This window comes from Rattus norvegicus, chromosome 5 (genome assembly GCF_021556685.1).
Source record: "Rattus norvegicus strain SHRSP/BbbUtx chromosome 5, alternate assembly SHRSP_T2T, whole genome shotgun sequence".
NCBI lineage: Eukaryota > Metazoa > Chordata > Mammalia > Rodentia > Muridae > Rattus > Rattus norvegicus.
The window spans coordinates 33,307,501-33,324,031 of NC_141538.1; the positions used below are offsets into that span (position 1 = coordinate 33,307,501).

Here is a 16,531-nt window from a genome sequence, read left to right on the forward strand (position 1 = left end):
GTGATCAAGTTTATGTAGAATATTAGCCCACTTACACGGAAAAGCAGCATAAACTTGGAGGCTGACTAAGAGCAATTGTCTACTATCTTAATCCATGTGTTATTGCTATGAAGAGACACCATGACCTCAGCAACTCTTACGGAGAAAAACATTTAATTGGGAATGGCTTACTTTTCATAGGTTTAGTCCATTGTCATCTTGGCAAGGAGCATGATAGCAATGCAGGCAGACATGGTGCTGAGAAGCAGCTAAGAGTTCTACATTTGGGCTGGCAGGCAGCAGGGAGAGAGAGACACTGGACCTGGCTTGAGCATTTGTAACTCCAAAGGCCAAACAAGTGACGTACTTCCTCCAACAAGGCCATACCTAATCCCACAAGGCTATACTTCCTACTTCCTGTCACCTCGTAGCATAATGAGCAAATAGTCAAATATATGAACCTATGTGAGCCAGTCCTACTCAAACCGCCACAGTCACCAACACTGTGGTGGCAACTTCATTATCATCCCCCAGGTATTCTGCACACACTCTACACTGTAAACAAACAGTGAGACACTAATAATACAGGTTCCGATTGTCCAACTGGCCAGGTGCACTCAAATGTCAAGTTGATTTTTCAAATTTAACCTTAAATACCCTAAAATTTTGTGTATAATGATTATTTAATTCATAATAAAAACAATAAACATATACTTTTTCACTATAGAATACTTAAGAGCATGAGTTTTATTATATATATATATATATATATATGTATGACAGTTGTTAAGACCACACACTAGGCAAGAGCTCTTTAATGAGCCATGTCACCCAACCACTTCCTAACTTTTAATAGCATTAAAATCAATGGTTGTTTCATAACAAAACGAATTATTTTCTTTTCCACTTTTCTCAAAGCTTCTGACGTCCCCATGCCTTTTATCTATTCACATATCTGGATATCTAGCTATGTAATACCAGATTTTAGCTTGGCATGGTGATGTGCCCAGCAGGCTGAAGCAGGATGACGGCAGGAACTTCGAGATCAGCCTGGACTATACGGCAAGTACAAAGCGAGCTAGAGCTAAACACTAAGATCTTGCCTCAAACAAACAAATGCCAACAGCAACAACTCCAGTAATTCTAGATTTTGACCTATTTCCCCATTTTGCTCTGAAAACATCATTCCATATTTGCCTTGGTTCATAAGAAATCTGTTTTAGTCCCTTGCCATTTCTTTGTGATTTTTTTCTCATTCATAATTAGCTCTCCTCATCTACTGTGATTATGTATAATTTTACCAAAATATGATTGTATGTGGATTTGTACTTTTTTAATTTGACTAGTCAGTCACTCAGTAAGTACACGATGCCTTTAGCTATTTGAATATTTTCTGCCATCAGCCGGAATCAAAGCCTCCAGTTTACATTTCAGTCATTATATTTTTAACCCATACTGTATTCTTATACCCCCCGTTGTTGTTTCTATAGGAGTTTACAGTACCCTTAGGCATATATATATACACTGGGGAAAATGAATTCTCACAGACCTTCGAACATTTTCATGGAAATTTTATGTGTCAATTTTTTTCTTCCACTCATTCTTTCCTTTTAATTTTTTGTGATCTCCAACATTAGCCTAATGTGTGTTAGGATCCTATAAAGTTATCTGATTTATCTGTCATAAATACCCCATGGCTTTATGTCCACAGAGGAAAATCCTTCTTTCAAGAGCTAGGGCCGTTCCTTTGTAACAGAATGACCGTTCAGGATATGGGTTGATATAAGAATGCCCAGTCCACTCTGTGTGACATCATCCTCAGGGCACGTTTACAAAGCACAATCTAGCCGAGCTGTCATCCAGCAAGTGACCAAAGATGTGTGTGTTTGTTTCTCTGCTCTTCACTGCAAATATGGTGTGCAAAGCTACTGAAGTTCCTGCTTTGATATCCCCCTCAGTGATGGACTGCGACTGGAAGAATCAGATTAATGAGCCCCATACTTCCTTCGCTAATTTTTTTCAGAACATTTGAGCAAAATAAATGAAAATACAACAATGTGGTCAAAGAATAGCAACGTGAAACCTGCATAGTGCACAGCTATGCTCTTAAGTTGCAAAATGTGCTTCCATTGATCAAAATGTGAATGCTTCACTCCTTCTTTAAAAGGGGAACAAGAATACCCTTGGCAGGGAATAGGGAGGCAAAGATTAAAACAGACACAGAAGGAACACCCATTCAGAGCCTGCCCCACATGTGGCCCATGCATACACAGCCACCCAATTAGACAAGATGGATGAAGCAAAGAAGTGCAGACCGACAGGAGCCGGATGTAGATCGCTCCTGAGAGACACAGCCAGAATACAACAAATACATAGGTGAATGCCAGCAGCAAACCACTGAACTGAGAACGGGACCCCCGTTGAAGGAATCTTAGAAAGGACTGGAAGAGCTTGAAGGGGCGTGAGACCCCATATGAACAACAATGCCAAGCAACCAGAGCTTCCAGGGACTAAGCCACTACCTAAAGACTATACATGGACTGACCCTGGGCTCCAACTGCATAGGTAGCAATGAATAGCCTAGTGAGGGCACCAGTGGAAGGGGAAGCCCTTGGTCCTGCTAAGACTGAACCCCCAGTGAATGTGATTGTTGGGGGGAGGGCGGTAATGGGGGGAGGATGGGGAGGGGAACACCCATATAGAAGAGGAGGGGTAGGGGTTAGGGGGATGTTGGCCCGGAAACTGGGAAAGGGAATAACGATCGAAATGTAAAAAGAAATACTCACGTTAATAAAGAAAAAAAGAAAAAAATGTGATTCCATTATCTGGTTCTGTCTCAGATATTTTTTCTCCCATTCATTTTTTACTGAGCCCTGCCTTTGCCCATCCCATTACAGGATAGGAAGTATGGCCGCCAAGCCAAGCCTTGGATACACTCTCCGATTTCTAGCACTCAGCAGTCTTAGAAAATAAACTGCTGTTCTCCAAGCCCAGGCCTATAGAGTAGCTTTGTTTTCCTTTGTGTTGTTTGTTTGCTTGTTTGTTTTTTCAGTAGCCATGCTGAACTAGTACAACAGCTTACAAAACTAAGTTCAAACTTCATACTGAATGGCTTGCATATCTCACACTACCTCTCACTTTGTCTCCCTTAGCTTAGCTTGTGTGTTCACAGTTCTGAGTGAGCTAATTATTTGTACGGTTTCGCCTGTATTGTTGCACACTGGTTCATGTCTAATGCCCCCTTAATTGTCTTATACATCTTAAGCGGATAATAATCTTTATTATTGTATTAATTCTCCATGCCCCGAAAACAAACACCATACTAGGGCTCCAAAATTGCAGCGCCATTTCCTCACAGAACCCACACACGATCACTCTACTTATTACAAGAATGTAACCATCCTGTTGTGCCTAATAACGTCATTCCATTATTAAGCACCTACTATGCTAAGTAATACGTGAGAGTCTGTTGAACCCTTGGCCACAGCCCAGTAAGATGGGAGCTATTATTGTTGCCTTTAAGGAAGCATATCCTTAAAGAGGAAATTAAGGTGACATAGACAGTAAGTTCTGAGACTCATCATCATATCTATATTGTGAATTTCTGATGTTCCTGGGAATATGTGATTTCTTTCCAGACCAGGAGTCTACATTGCCAACAGCTGATGAAGTTTTATAGAGAGAGAATATATGGAATACCATGAGGGAATACTATGGAGGAAGTAAATAAATGGCTCTTCAACTTGATTCTATTAAAAGCCAATTAAATAGATGAAGACTGGCTAAGTTGGACTGGCTATTTTCTTCATTCGAGGTTGAATACAAGGAGTAGCACACATGAGTTTCTGCCCCTGGTCTCCAGTTGGAAACTTTGAGAGTTTGGCAAAGTTACCTAGCTTGTTTAAACTTAGGATTTCTCATCAGTGTCCTGGGGTGTTTTAGATATTACCTAACTATGGTATTCCAGGTGACAGACAGCACAGAGTTGGCTACGGTTATTTTTATTAGCTGGCAATTTCTCCCCAAAAAAAGTTTCGAAATGAAGCTAACAGTTCATCGGATGGTTTTGCAAAGAAATCTGTCCAAGGGAAAAATGAACAGGGCAAGCTGTCCCAGGTGCAGCAAACGTGGCCAGGGAGAAGCAGGCTGCTTGGGCAACTTTTGCTAAGTAATTTGGCAAGTTTTACTCTTTAGAGTTCTCGAGACTGCGGTGATCCATTCCAGACGAGACTGTGAGCTCTTCCAAACAGGTTACACACACAAGCAGATGCCACTCCCATCCCAAGCAGCAGGGTACATCTCTCTCCTCATTTTCCTAGAGATGATCTCTTTTTCCTCTTGATACTTAGCATCAGGTGCTTTGGGCCTTTTTTTTCCCTAGAAAACAACTGAAATCTGTTGCACTTAGGTTTGGTGGGAGAAAGACAGTGAACATCGAGTAGGTAAATAATTTCAAAATTTGCTAGATGCACCGAAGACTAAAACTTTCTAATACAAACACTGACTTAGCCAGACAAACTGCAATGGATGTTACCAATTCATAGATTTTTGGAGGCATTTACAGGCATTAGAGCACAATAAAAAATGTACATGATTTGAGGGTACTGTCTCCGATTAACTATTTCCTTTGTTTCTCCTAATCACAAGTGGATATGCCTACTATCAGTGGAATTCGTTCACAGATGGACCAAAAGGGAAAATATTATCCCATTTTCTCCAAATTACTCCCCAAAAGGTCTTTTGAACCTTGTAGAAAATTTCCTGTTGGCCACAGTAAGGATATCTTGAAACAATGTGTGTAAGGAAGGAGATCTTGCTGCATTATATGTCTGTATGCACAGGCCCAGGAAATGGCGATTACACTTTTAGTCTGTATCTTCCAATCCCAATTAATACAGTCAACATAACCCCTACAGGCATGGCCAGAGGCTAGACAATTCCTTACTGGTGTGTCTGGAAGCTTGTCTTCTGGGAAATTCCAGGTCCAAATTGACTACTAACATTAAAAGGGCAATAGGAGTAGAGTAAAACAGACTACTCCACAATCCAAAAAACAAAACAAAACAAACAAAAAGCACTGGTCGTGCCAAGGAACTTGACATTGAAGCCCCTAGCCTCCAGAGTTACAAGACAGTGAGATTCTGTGTTGTAACTCAGTGGTCAACCAAAGAGTACACATAGAGGGACCCATAGCTACAGCCACATATGTAGCACCTCTGCATTATCTGGCATCAATAGGAGAAGAAGCCCTTGGTGGAGGGGAATGCCAGGGTGTTGAGGTGGGAGTGGGCAGGTGGGAGTGGGAGCACCTTCACAGAAGCAGGGGGAGGGGGAGGAGATATGGGAGAGGGGGCAAAAGGGATACCATTGAAATGTAAATACATAAAATATCCAATTAGCAGTAATGTCACGTAAGTCCCAACAAACTAAAAACATACATCACTCTTTCCTATTATCATATGCATGGTTTATATTTGCATGTGCTCATTTGCTTTTGTGTTTTGCTCCCTTCTCCAGACTTCTCACCAATGCCAGACGAGAAGTTATAGCGTCAAGAACAAATGCTGGGTCCATTAGAACAGGGGTCAGCAAGCTGAGGTTCTCCAGACACTGCCTGGTCCACACTGTTCTCAGGACATGTGACCGACAGGTGCTTTAATATTTTTAAGTGTTGAAAAATAATACATTTCACATTATACAAAATTTAAAGGTAAGGTTCACATTCCTTTATATATTGCTTACAGATGCCTTCCTGCTACAGAACAGTTATAACACTGTTGTGATAAAGACTGTACTGCCTAAGTAAAATGCTAATTGGTCATCTGAAGTGAAAAGAAGTCTTCTAAACACTTGGGTAAAATGTACATCACAAGCTATGTCAGCTGCCTATTGAGAACTGCTCCAGGTGACGTGGTCCAGGAATGGAGTCCTATGAAAATTCAGAGTGGTTTCTTTTAACACTCCCAAAAAACAATAGGGTTGTGTGACCTCAGCTTCTTCAAAACACAGAATTATTCTTGGAATGTATCTTCATATTCCTCCAGGGGATACCAGACAGGATCGAGTTTACTTCAGATTACTCCTTATTGTTTGTTGTTATTCAGGTAAACTCTCCTTGACCTGCCTCTACGGAAAAAGATGTTTTGCCACACACAGATTGTCCTTGTGATTGTACACAACTTGGACTCATGAGAACTTTACTCATGTGACCTTCCCTAACACTCTATATGGTCCGATGCTCTGAATAATGTTGGCTGTTACACGAGACTTTATGACACGAGACTACACAAGTCTGCCTCATTTATCAGCTCCATTCTCCCAGGTCCCCACTGCCTCTAGAGCAGTGAGAGTTAAGCATGGTAAGGTGTTTTAAATTTCCATTGAAACTCAAACTGAACTAGTGAATTTTTAACCCATGCATCTCACGTGCTGAACAGCAAAAGGTCAGTGCTGCCGTTCCCTGTGTTCATGGAATTTTGGTGGAGTGTATGTATTGTGATAAAGACTTTGAATTCAAATGGAAGAAGGAATAATGATTATAACACAGTTTTCTGAATGTGTTTATCATAAATCCTACCAACGATGGGTACAAATATCATTAGTAAGGACAAACATGGGAGTCCTTATGCTCATTTTCCCACAATAAAAGCACAGTTTACCTTCGATGGAGGAACAAAGTAAACGCATTCCAGCCACTCAGATAAAAAAGGTTTTCTGCATATTGCACATTTTTTTGCTTTGGAGAGTTTGTCCTTGACCTCTGGGTAACACTCTATGGCATCCATAATCAAAGGGTTGTTTTCTTCTAATTGAGAGAGGACAAATCTTGCTGCTATTTCCTAAATTAAAAAGAAAAACCATAGTTCTTCAAATTAATTCAAATTCTATACATTACATTAATTTCTATTTTATTAGTTCAAAATCATGCTTAATTCTTTGTTTATTAATCTAAGATTCTACAGCACTATATAAGGACATATATATGACTTGCATATGGCTCATTGCAAAAAAAATGTCTTTCACAGAAGAAAAATGGATATCTTCTACCATATTTTTATCTCTTAAATATAAAAAATAATATAAAGTCATAATAAATTTACATTATCTGTTTAATGAAATAAACATTATTTGTTTAATAAAATTAGAAGTTTTTTACTTCATTTTTTAAAATATTAGTACAATAAGCAGGGGCTACCCAGACATTAAAAAATATTCAGTCGTATTTACTAGGCTGTAAATTCTTCCTATCCTAACCATAGCTCATAAACCAGTCAAATCTGTGTCACTTAAGGGGTACTAGAGTCTGTAAGCTAATTTCTACTGTAAATCTTTGTTAATCTTCACCATGTTGATCTAGAGAAAATTGGACTAATTCTGATGATAACACTAAATGATCAAAAGGTAATGAAGAAAAAGAAGTTGCCTTCTGTCAGTACCATCAACATCATCAACTCAAGTAAAACACAGCACATGATATATAAACTTTAGTCTCCACTGACCTAGCAAAGGAAACAGGCATTTGCCTCACTCCTTAAAAGTGCCCCAATCCAGAAAGTCAACATGGCAAAAACAATCCTTGTGTTTATGAAGCAATGTGTGTTTATATTGCATGGCAGTCCTGTATAAATATTTCTGCTTGAAATTTAAACAGTATTGAGGATAATGTATTTAGGACATATTTTCCTGCCCAGAATAAGGGGTTTTCTAATAGTTCATATCGGCTCTGTACATCATTATTGAAAATCTATACATATCAATATATATAAAACTCTCCCTCTAATTCATGCTAATTGAAGTCTTTAAAAATCTCAAGAACATATCATTCCTACATATTTCTGTAGACCTGCTCCTTTCTATGCCCATGCTACCCAGACAACAAGTGTCTTGGAAGACTACTATCACAGAGCAAAGCATCCTGGGACATGCAAAACCTTCTGAGTGGGAAAATGGCAAAGTAAACAGAGAGAACAAATGTGAAAGCACTAATACTGTCAGGAATTCCACCATCACATACTTACAGTCACCTTCTCTCTGTTTCCAAGGAGAAGTTTGTAATTCAAGTTCAAAATGCTTGCTTTAGAAGTATGTTATTACCTAAGTAGACAAATTTGGGTGGCTAGCTCTAGTATGCAGGAAACTCATAGACAAGGATACACTGTCTGAACAGAAACAAAAGCATTTTATGGAATTCACAGACCCATATATTAAGCCATAAAATTGTTTTTACCATTTATGACTTCTGAACTCAAGCATGTTTGTTGATTTCAATCATTGATTGACAGCTAATTATTTATATTCTTCTTGAAGCCAACATATTACTTTGGAAGAATAATGGATGTGATTGAAAATTAAAGTTTTTACTTAGAAATATGGGTAAGCAAAAAGAAAGATACAATTGATATAACCAATAGTATCTTTTAGAACACAATAGTATCTTTTAGAGTTTACATTTTATAAATTATTCTGAAAATATAGCATGTAATTATGACATCATTGCAGTGGTATTTTAAATCTAAGAAATCTTTTACAAATAAATGAGTTGTTTATCTTGAATCACTTATATGCTATTTTGTTATAATATTTTATGTAGGTCATATGGTATTCTAATTTCTGATCCATTATAAATTGAAAGTAAACTCACGTCCATTCTTAAGTTTTCTTACATATGATCATTTGAAATTAAATGTCAACAAACTATATCTCTATAAGTTTAAAATTATAAAAAGAACTTAGAAATGACTGTATAATGAGCTGCTACTGATTGAACATGAGGCAGAGTCCATAGGAAAGACTCTCAGTCCATCATGTGCAGGGTTTCACATACTGGTTCAATAAGGTATTGACTATATGGCTTTGTTTGGACAAGCTTTTAAGTCATCTGGTCCCAAGTATCTCATGTGTAAAAGGAGAGTTTTACTATGACAGAGTTTATAGAGCTGAGATAATACTGGCAAGGCATTTGGCCTGCATCTGTCGATGTACTGAATTACCAGCATCAAATTCTAGTGAATAAATTTCTGAGGTGAGGAAGGTTCTTAAAACCCTTTGTTAGTACTGCCAGCACACTATCACTGAGCTATATCCCCAACCCTTGCTTTACTTTTTAATTTTTGACAGTCTCACTGAGTCATTCAAGCCCACTTAGAAGTCATTCCATAACTCAGACAGACCTTGGACCAATGTAGCTAGGATTACAGATCTAAACAACTAAGTATATCCTTTAGAAATTCTTTACTAAGGCAAAGACAGTTTGGCTCATTGAAACCCAAAGTAGTTTAACCGCTAACCAACAATGTTAACCACATGTTTACTAGAAATGACCTAGAAATATATAGTCAGTTTGAGTCACCATTCGAGGAAAAATTCATAGAAGTACTTTCAAAACCACGTAAATCACTTATATAAGTAAAACTAGTCATTTATACTATATATCTATACATGCATACATTTATTGATAATATATGCATAAAATTAAGTCTGTGCTCCACTTTACTATTTTGAAAATTAAAAGAAAGAAATGCTCTTCTATTAGTCTTAGAGTTCTTGAAGTAAAGATACCATATCAAATTAAATATTCAGTCTGCCTCCTCCTCAGTCAAGAACCTCATGTCTTCTATCCCAAGCACCCTCTACATCTTCTCTCCTGGGAACATTACACTGTGTGGCATCAAAGTCGACTGTAGAAGTTAAGTATCAACACCTAATCCCGAAAAATGTCTTGGTGACTTCACAAAGTTAGTTAGACTTTCTGGGTCTCAGTTTCCTTACCTGTAAAAGGGTACAATAAAGATACCTACCTCTTTTTTTTTTTTTGATACCTACCTCTTGATGGTTATCAAACAACTACCTTGTTCATAAGCACAGTACCTGTCCACAGAAACCTTACAATAAGTAGCTAGATTCATTAATCTGATATGCTTGATGCAGGAGGGGAAAAAAAGAACAAGTTGAGGAGGCTTAAATGTAATGTATCAGTTTTAAATAATTTTAATCGATTTAAATTTCAAGTACAATTTTTTCTATACAAGAGCAGAAAATAATAGCATACAAGAAAATAATATCCAGAAAGGAGTTTGAAGAAGAGCTGATCTTCAATGAAATCAGTTCTTTTCCCCTACAATTTTATTCATGGAGATAATATGGACACGAGAGAAATTTCATATGAATATGTTCAGTTTAGCCTCTGTTGCAGGATATTTGATCACACTGTGAATCTCAAAATTGTGTTACTTACTAGAAAGGCCTAATTCATAGAGTTAAAAATTTAGATCATTTTAATGATCTAAACATCTAGCAATGAGAAAATAGTTAAAATATTATGATGTAACAGAATAACATACATTCACTTAAAAAGATGTGTTAATGTTTTTAATCCCAAAAAAGGGACTAAAAAGCCCAAGTCTCTAAGTAACATATAAAGTGTAAATTCATCTTGAAATATATTCTAAATACACAAGAGAGTCACAGAATAGCGTAGTAATGCCTCGCTAACTAGATTTCTCAGTCCTTTTACCCAGTGACATTGTCTGGCTTTTACCTATTCCTATATTGCATCTATATTACTTTCATGGTAAGAAAACAATTTTAAAAGCAGTAAAACTAATTTCTATCTGAAGCAATCTTGTATGTTCAGCCTTAGATCCAAACAAAACTGGTAGATCAACATTCATGCTAGAGACTCATGGTCGACTGTGGGAGGACCTGTGCTCTTTATCTTGTCTGAGAGCAGAGGAGTCCATCATTTGCTTCCCTGGTCCCCCCTTTGGTTTCAATAACTAGCTCTGCTGATCAGACATGGTGAATTCCAGATCATATCCATACTCTCATCAAGAAGGCACCAGGTGAAATGAGGCCGAAGCAGTAAAGACCCCACTAGCAGAAAAAAAATATTCAGAATGCTAAAGTAAAAATAAATTCCCTTTTTCTTTTCATCCAACAAAACTTTCTACTTCTCTGTGCTGTTGAGTCAGTTTGGAAATCTCAGCGGTTACGTCTGAATTCTGTGAGCAACTCAAACAAATTACATGGAGGATCTGCATGCGTGACGAACCAGTGTTACACATTTACAGACTTGTGCAGAATGCTTTACATCGTCGGCCAAGTGTTTAGTATGAAGATTGATGCTTATGAGCTAAACTTTCACCCGTAGAGTCCAGAGATCTTTAGGTTGTGGAGCAAAAATTGGATTCTTCAGGAAGAGTGGGTTTCCCTCACAGTAGAATTCCCTCAGCTTTAGATCCTGAAACTGGTAAAAGAAAAGATCTTTTGCAAACATGACAGTAAACTTTTTAAAGTTCATTATAATTTAGGATGTACGTGCTACATGAGTATTTTATGAATAGGAGACATTCTATGTGATAAAAGCATTAAGATTTCTTTCTTAGCATAAAGATTTTTAAAGTCACTGATTAGATCCCCTATCATGAATAGCCAAGGAAACATGCTTACAGTCACAGAGTCAATAACAAAATAAAGTTTACCAAATCAAATTCTGGAAACATTTGTAGTATGTGGTAGAAAACCAAGCATGAAAAAAAAACAATTCTAAAACATAGTAAAAAATATTAACAAATGCCTCAAAATCAACTTTCGTTTAATGAAGATAAGAGAACTCTAAAAAGCTCATTACAAACTCTTATGAGGAAAAACAACGACAGAAGGAAGTGCCTCAGTAGTGCAGCGACTGCCAAACGTGAAAGACCTCGTGACAGCCTCGGCAGTACAAAATGAAACCGCATAAAGCGTGGGGAAGCGGGGTGTTTACAGGGACACTTAATCTATAAAGAAAATCCAAATCCTACTGGAATGTACCACTGAAATAGACAAGAAATATCTTTGTATTCGTAGTCTGTGTAGATTGCCTTCACTAGAACTACTACTTAGGTAGAAAAGAGGGCAGGAAAGAACAGATCTTCAGAAGTACTCCAGTAAAAGCAGGGATGGGAGAAGAGAGGAGCAGAGAGAAGGGGTGCTGAGCTGAGGCAAAATGACTGGAAGAGAGAAGGGAGGTGGGGGGAGCCAGGGTTCATAGTGTGTCTTGAGTTTAAAGCATAAACACCCCTGTCTTGGCCGATTCAATTCACTGGCTGTAGAGGTGAGAAGAAAAATCAACTCTTATGAGCCAGAAGAAACTGGCTCACTCACACCACAGTATTCCATGACATTTATGGGAGAACGAGAGATTGATGTCATTTCAAGCCAAGGATTTTAAAGATAGCAATGATTAGTCAAATTAAAAATAATTGATTTAATTCATCTTTCTGGAGAATTATGTCATTAAATTTTGAATGTTACAATAAAGTTTATATATATATATATACATATATATATAATATTTTTAGATGAAGAAGAAGTCAAGGCCTCTCTCAATGAGACCTGGCCACACCAAAGACATTCCAACCTTCTCTATTCAGTTTCAAACATTGTCCATTGCAAAGGAGCTACTCTAAGAGTTGGAGCCAAGGTCAGAAATAAGTGGGTGCCAGGCAGGAGAAAATAAAAAATAGAATGTATTTTCCCTAATTTTCTACACAATCGTTGGGTGGTTTTTTTTTATTTCTTTCTATCGTAGTAAATAGCAATCCATACATGCACCAAAACTCATAGTCATGTTTTTAGGAGGAGTTGTAGACAGGGCTTTGTAGGCAAAGTACTTGCACACAAGCAAGTAAGTATCTGAGTTTTGAGTCTCAGGAAAAAAAAAAGCAAGCACAAAATTAAACATCTGATCTTAGAACAGGAAAAACAGAGATGGAAAATGTTCTTGAGCTCCCGGACAAGCCAGTCTAGATTGTGTTTGCAAGCTCCAGGTTCAGTGAGATATCCTCTCTGAAAAGATAAGGTGGAGAACCATCCCACAAAGACACTTGTTCAACTATGTTCATAGCAGCTTTATTTGTAATAGCCAGAAACTGGAAACAACCTAGATGTCCCTCAACTAATGAATGGATAAAGAAAGTGTGGTACAGCTACACAATGGAATACTATTCAGATATTAAAAACAAAGACACTGTGAATTTTGCAGGCAAACAGATGGATCTTGAGTGAGGTAACCCAGTCCCAAAGGACATGCATGACAGGAGTCTAACATGGCTGTCTTCTGAGAGATCCACCCACCAGCTGACCCAGACAGACGCACACACCCACAGCCAAATAGTGGATGGAGCTTGGGGACTCTTATGGAAGAGTTAGAGGAAGGATTTGGGGACAGGAACTCCACAGGATGACCAACAGAATCAACTAACCTGCACCCTTGGGATTCTCAGAGTCTGAACCACCAACCAAAGAACATACACAGGCTGGACATAGGCCTCCCCACACATACATAGAAGATGTTCAACGTGGTCTTTCTGTGGACCCTGAACAACTGGAACAGGGGCTATTCCAAAAGTTGTTGCCTATAAATGAGATATGTTCTACCAGCTGGGCTGCCTGGGTTGGCCTCAGGGGAAAAGAATGCTCCTGGCCTTGCAGAGACTTGAAGTGCCAGAGTGGAGGGACCTGGGGGGATCCCCACCTGCTCAGAGGAGAAGAGGAGAGGTATTGGGGAAGGGCTGTGGGAGGGGGTGGCCAGGAAAGGCAGTGAGTAGAATGTAAAGTGAATAAGAAAAATAAAAATAAATAAATGCATCCACAAAAAACAGTTCAGGGGCTATATGCTCACTTCAATTTTGTCACTCTACTTCCATCAAATGATAACAGGTTTTCCAATTCGTTATCTCATACATATATAATAGATCAACCACTCTGAGATCCCCCTGCCTCTGCCCACCAAGTGCTGGGATCAAAGGTGTGTACCACCGTGCTTGGATAGAAAGAAATTACCTTAATGGAATGAAAATTGAATAGCACATGTCAAATAGGAAAATGTTATTAACCTAAAGTCACACACACTCTCAATGTACAATAAGTATTCTTCAAAATAAGTTCAAGAGGTGTCCTCAGCCTAGCTTCTTCAGAGAAGTAATTATTTGGCTGCCATTGTTACTCCACTAGGAAAGTCAACTACCTTTTGTTGCATTAACAAAATTTAGAACAGCTTCTCAGCGTCTCAGTGTGTCCCCGTTCAAACCATCAGTGTTACAAGTTTAGTCAATATTGATACAATGTTTCACTCCTCCCTAACCTATGCTGGGTTTGCCCATATCCTTTAACACAACAGAGAAGATGCAGCAGACAAGTAGTCAGAGAAGGTCAAATATGCTGTCAAACATTCTACAGTACCATATAACTCTGGACAAGGAATTGCCAAGCCAAACACATCCATAGTGCTCACGCTTATCAATCCAAAATTAAAACATCAAAACATAAAATGTCATTGAACTATCTGGTCTGGAGAATGGATTGGCTAGTAAGGGAAGGTATTGGTGAAATGCAAATGAGTTTCACTTTTTAAATAAAGTTTGAGGCCTGAAGACATAGCCCAGTAGTTAAGAGCATTTATTTGGCAAAAAAAAAAAAAAAAAAAAAAAAAAAAGACAAAGACAAAAAAAATAAAAACCTAAGTTCAGTTCACAGCACCCATGTCAGGCAGCTTGAGCCCCAGGGATCTGACATGTTGTTCTGCACTAAGAAGACACCTGGACTCACGTGTACATATCCACACATGCATACACATGATTTGAAACAATAAATAAATAGATTTGTGGTGGCTATAGGCAATGACCATCAGTAATGTGCCACTATGCACACATGGGAACTTGACGTTGGTTAGTACCGTGCTGGTGGTATGCATCTCTAAACCCAATGCTCAAGACAGAGACAGGCAGTTCTCTAGAGCTCACTGGCCATCCGGCCTAGACTGGTGGAGCTCTGGGTTCAGGGACAGACCTTGTCTCAGAAAATTAGGTAGAAAAATTAAGGAAGGCACATTGCACACAGTGACCTGAACACACACATGAACACCCCCTCCCAACAGTGAAATGGAGAACGTAAAGGACCATATCAAAACTATGTTAATGGGAAAGAGTTGGAAGGGAAATGATCAGAGGAACACAGAACAGTTGTTGAGTATTCCTGTCTTCTTTGTTGTAAGATGAAAGGAAGTGTAGCAACTTCCATAAATATTTGAAGGCATGCATTGCATAGACAAAGGACCCAGACACAACCTCTTCTGTTTTCTCTTTGAAATAGAGAATAAGATGATCTGCCAACTGAGTTTTGAGGCAAGATACCAATAAGAAAGAAGACAGGAGGAAAGTGATGAAGGCTGGAACTCTCAGGTGTGGGGAGAGTGCTAGTGTACGCTTTCGTTCCTAAGCAGGTTTTTTTAAAATATGGCTATAATGCAACTTATTCAGACTATATTCACAAGGCCTAACATGTCATACATAGCTCTTTTCAGCCTATTCTTCAACATGTAACCTGGTAAGCACTCCCTGGCCGGGGCGGGAGGGGCACTTAAGAGAGTTTTCACCAGAGCCTCTGTAGGAATGTGCAAACATATTACACAGGATTTCAAAGAGATACTCTGAATTCACTCAGTAGTGGTGGGCCATGCATGTGGAGTGGTGCCGTCATTTTTAGCCATACCTAGTCCACACTAAGAATTTATAGGAAGGAAATAGCAGAAAATAAGGGAATGGCAATATTGGATATTCAAAATAAAATAAAAGCTAGCACTGGTTTAGGAAAGTGAACAGAGAAAATTCATGGAACCAGGGTGTCTTGGTCACAGAATCTACAGGCAGCAAGAAGGAAAAGCCACTGGGCCTGGCTTGGGCTTTTGAAAAGCTGAAAACCCACTTCCGGGTGACACACTTCCTCCAGCAAGGCCACACATCTGAATCCTTTCAAATACTGCTACTCCCTAGTGACCAATTACCCAAATCTATGGGCCTAAGGGGTGGCCATTCTTATTCAAACCATCGCAGAGAGACTCAAGGGACGATGTTTGTATCAACTACTTCCTCAGGACTCTCTTACATCTGGCCTCTCTGGGACATGTAAGTAAAAGTCCCACAAACACATGAAGTCGAGCTCATTCTAAGTTTTGCTTTCCCTTTCCTCTTCACCCACATTAACTATGTCACTGTGTCCTATGAGTGAATCAATGGGTACTTAATACTTGCTATCACTGCATAACGACCTCCCCCCACCTGACACAGCCACTCTCTATCTGAGCCTTGATGGATGTTTCCTCTTATGTAGATTACTGAAATAATAATCTGGAATTAGTACAAGCTTTTGTTCCTAAGCAGGTGGCTATAATACAACCTATTCAGAGTATGTTCCAAAGTCCTAACGTCTCATACGTGGCTCTCTTCAGCTTAGTTCTCCAACATGTAACCTGGTAAGAACTCCCCATACTGAAGAGGCTATTTTGTTGTTGTCATTGAGTTCACACTAACTCTGTCTTAGCTGTTATCACTCGTTTTATGTTCTGACTCAAATATGCACCATCTGTCTGAGACTAGAACAACAGCCATCTGTGTCCCCCCTGCCTTCACCACGTGTTCTTGCCCTATGTATAAATCAGTCCTATAAAGAACAGGGACAATCACCACTGAAAACTATTTCAGGCTTTGTTACCTTTAAGAACTGGGTCTTGGTG

General features: G+C 38.8%; 1 protein-coding gene and 1 long non-coding RNA gene across 5 annotated transcripts in view; one reads left to right on the forward strand and one right to left on the reverse strand.

The window, feature by feature from the left end:
* LOC148005688 (uncharacterized) overlaps nt 1-7,120 on the forward strand; it is a 17,516-nt gene extending 10,396 nt beyond the window's left edge. For both annotated transcript variants that reach the window (XR_015620155.1, XR_015620154.1), the window contains exons 4-5: nt 5,497-5,629; nt 5,724-7,120. This is a non-coding gene — a long non-coding RNA (uncharacterized LOC148005688). The remainder of the gene's footprint in view (nt 1-5,496; nt 5,630-5,723) is intronic.
* Nucleotides 1-16,531, reverse strand: part of Lrrc69 (leucine rich repeat containing 69) — a 170,902-nt gene that overhangs the window by 65,662 nt on the left and 88,709 nt on the right. For all 3 annotated transcript variants that reach the window (XR_015619967.1, NM_001438020.1, NM_001134624.1), the window contains 2 exon segments: nt 11,123-11,224; nt 6,639-6,818 (listed from right to left, as the gene is read on the reverse strand). Coding sequence is in view for 2 of the 3 variants with exons in the window: in NM_001438020.1 (NP_001424949.1) it covers nt 6,639-6,818; nt 11,123-11,224 (282 nt within the window). In the remaining variant the exon portion in view is untranslated.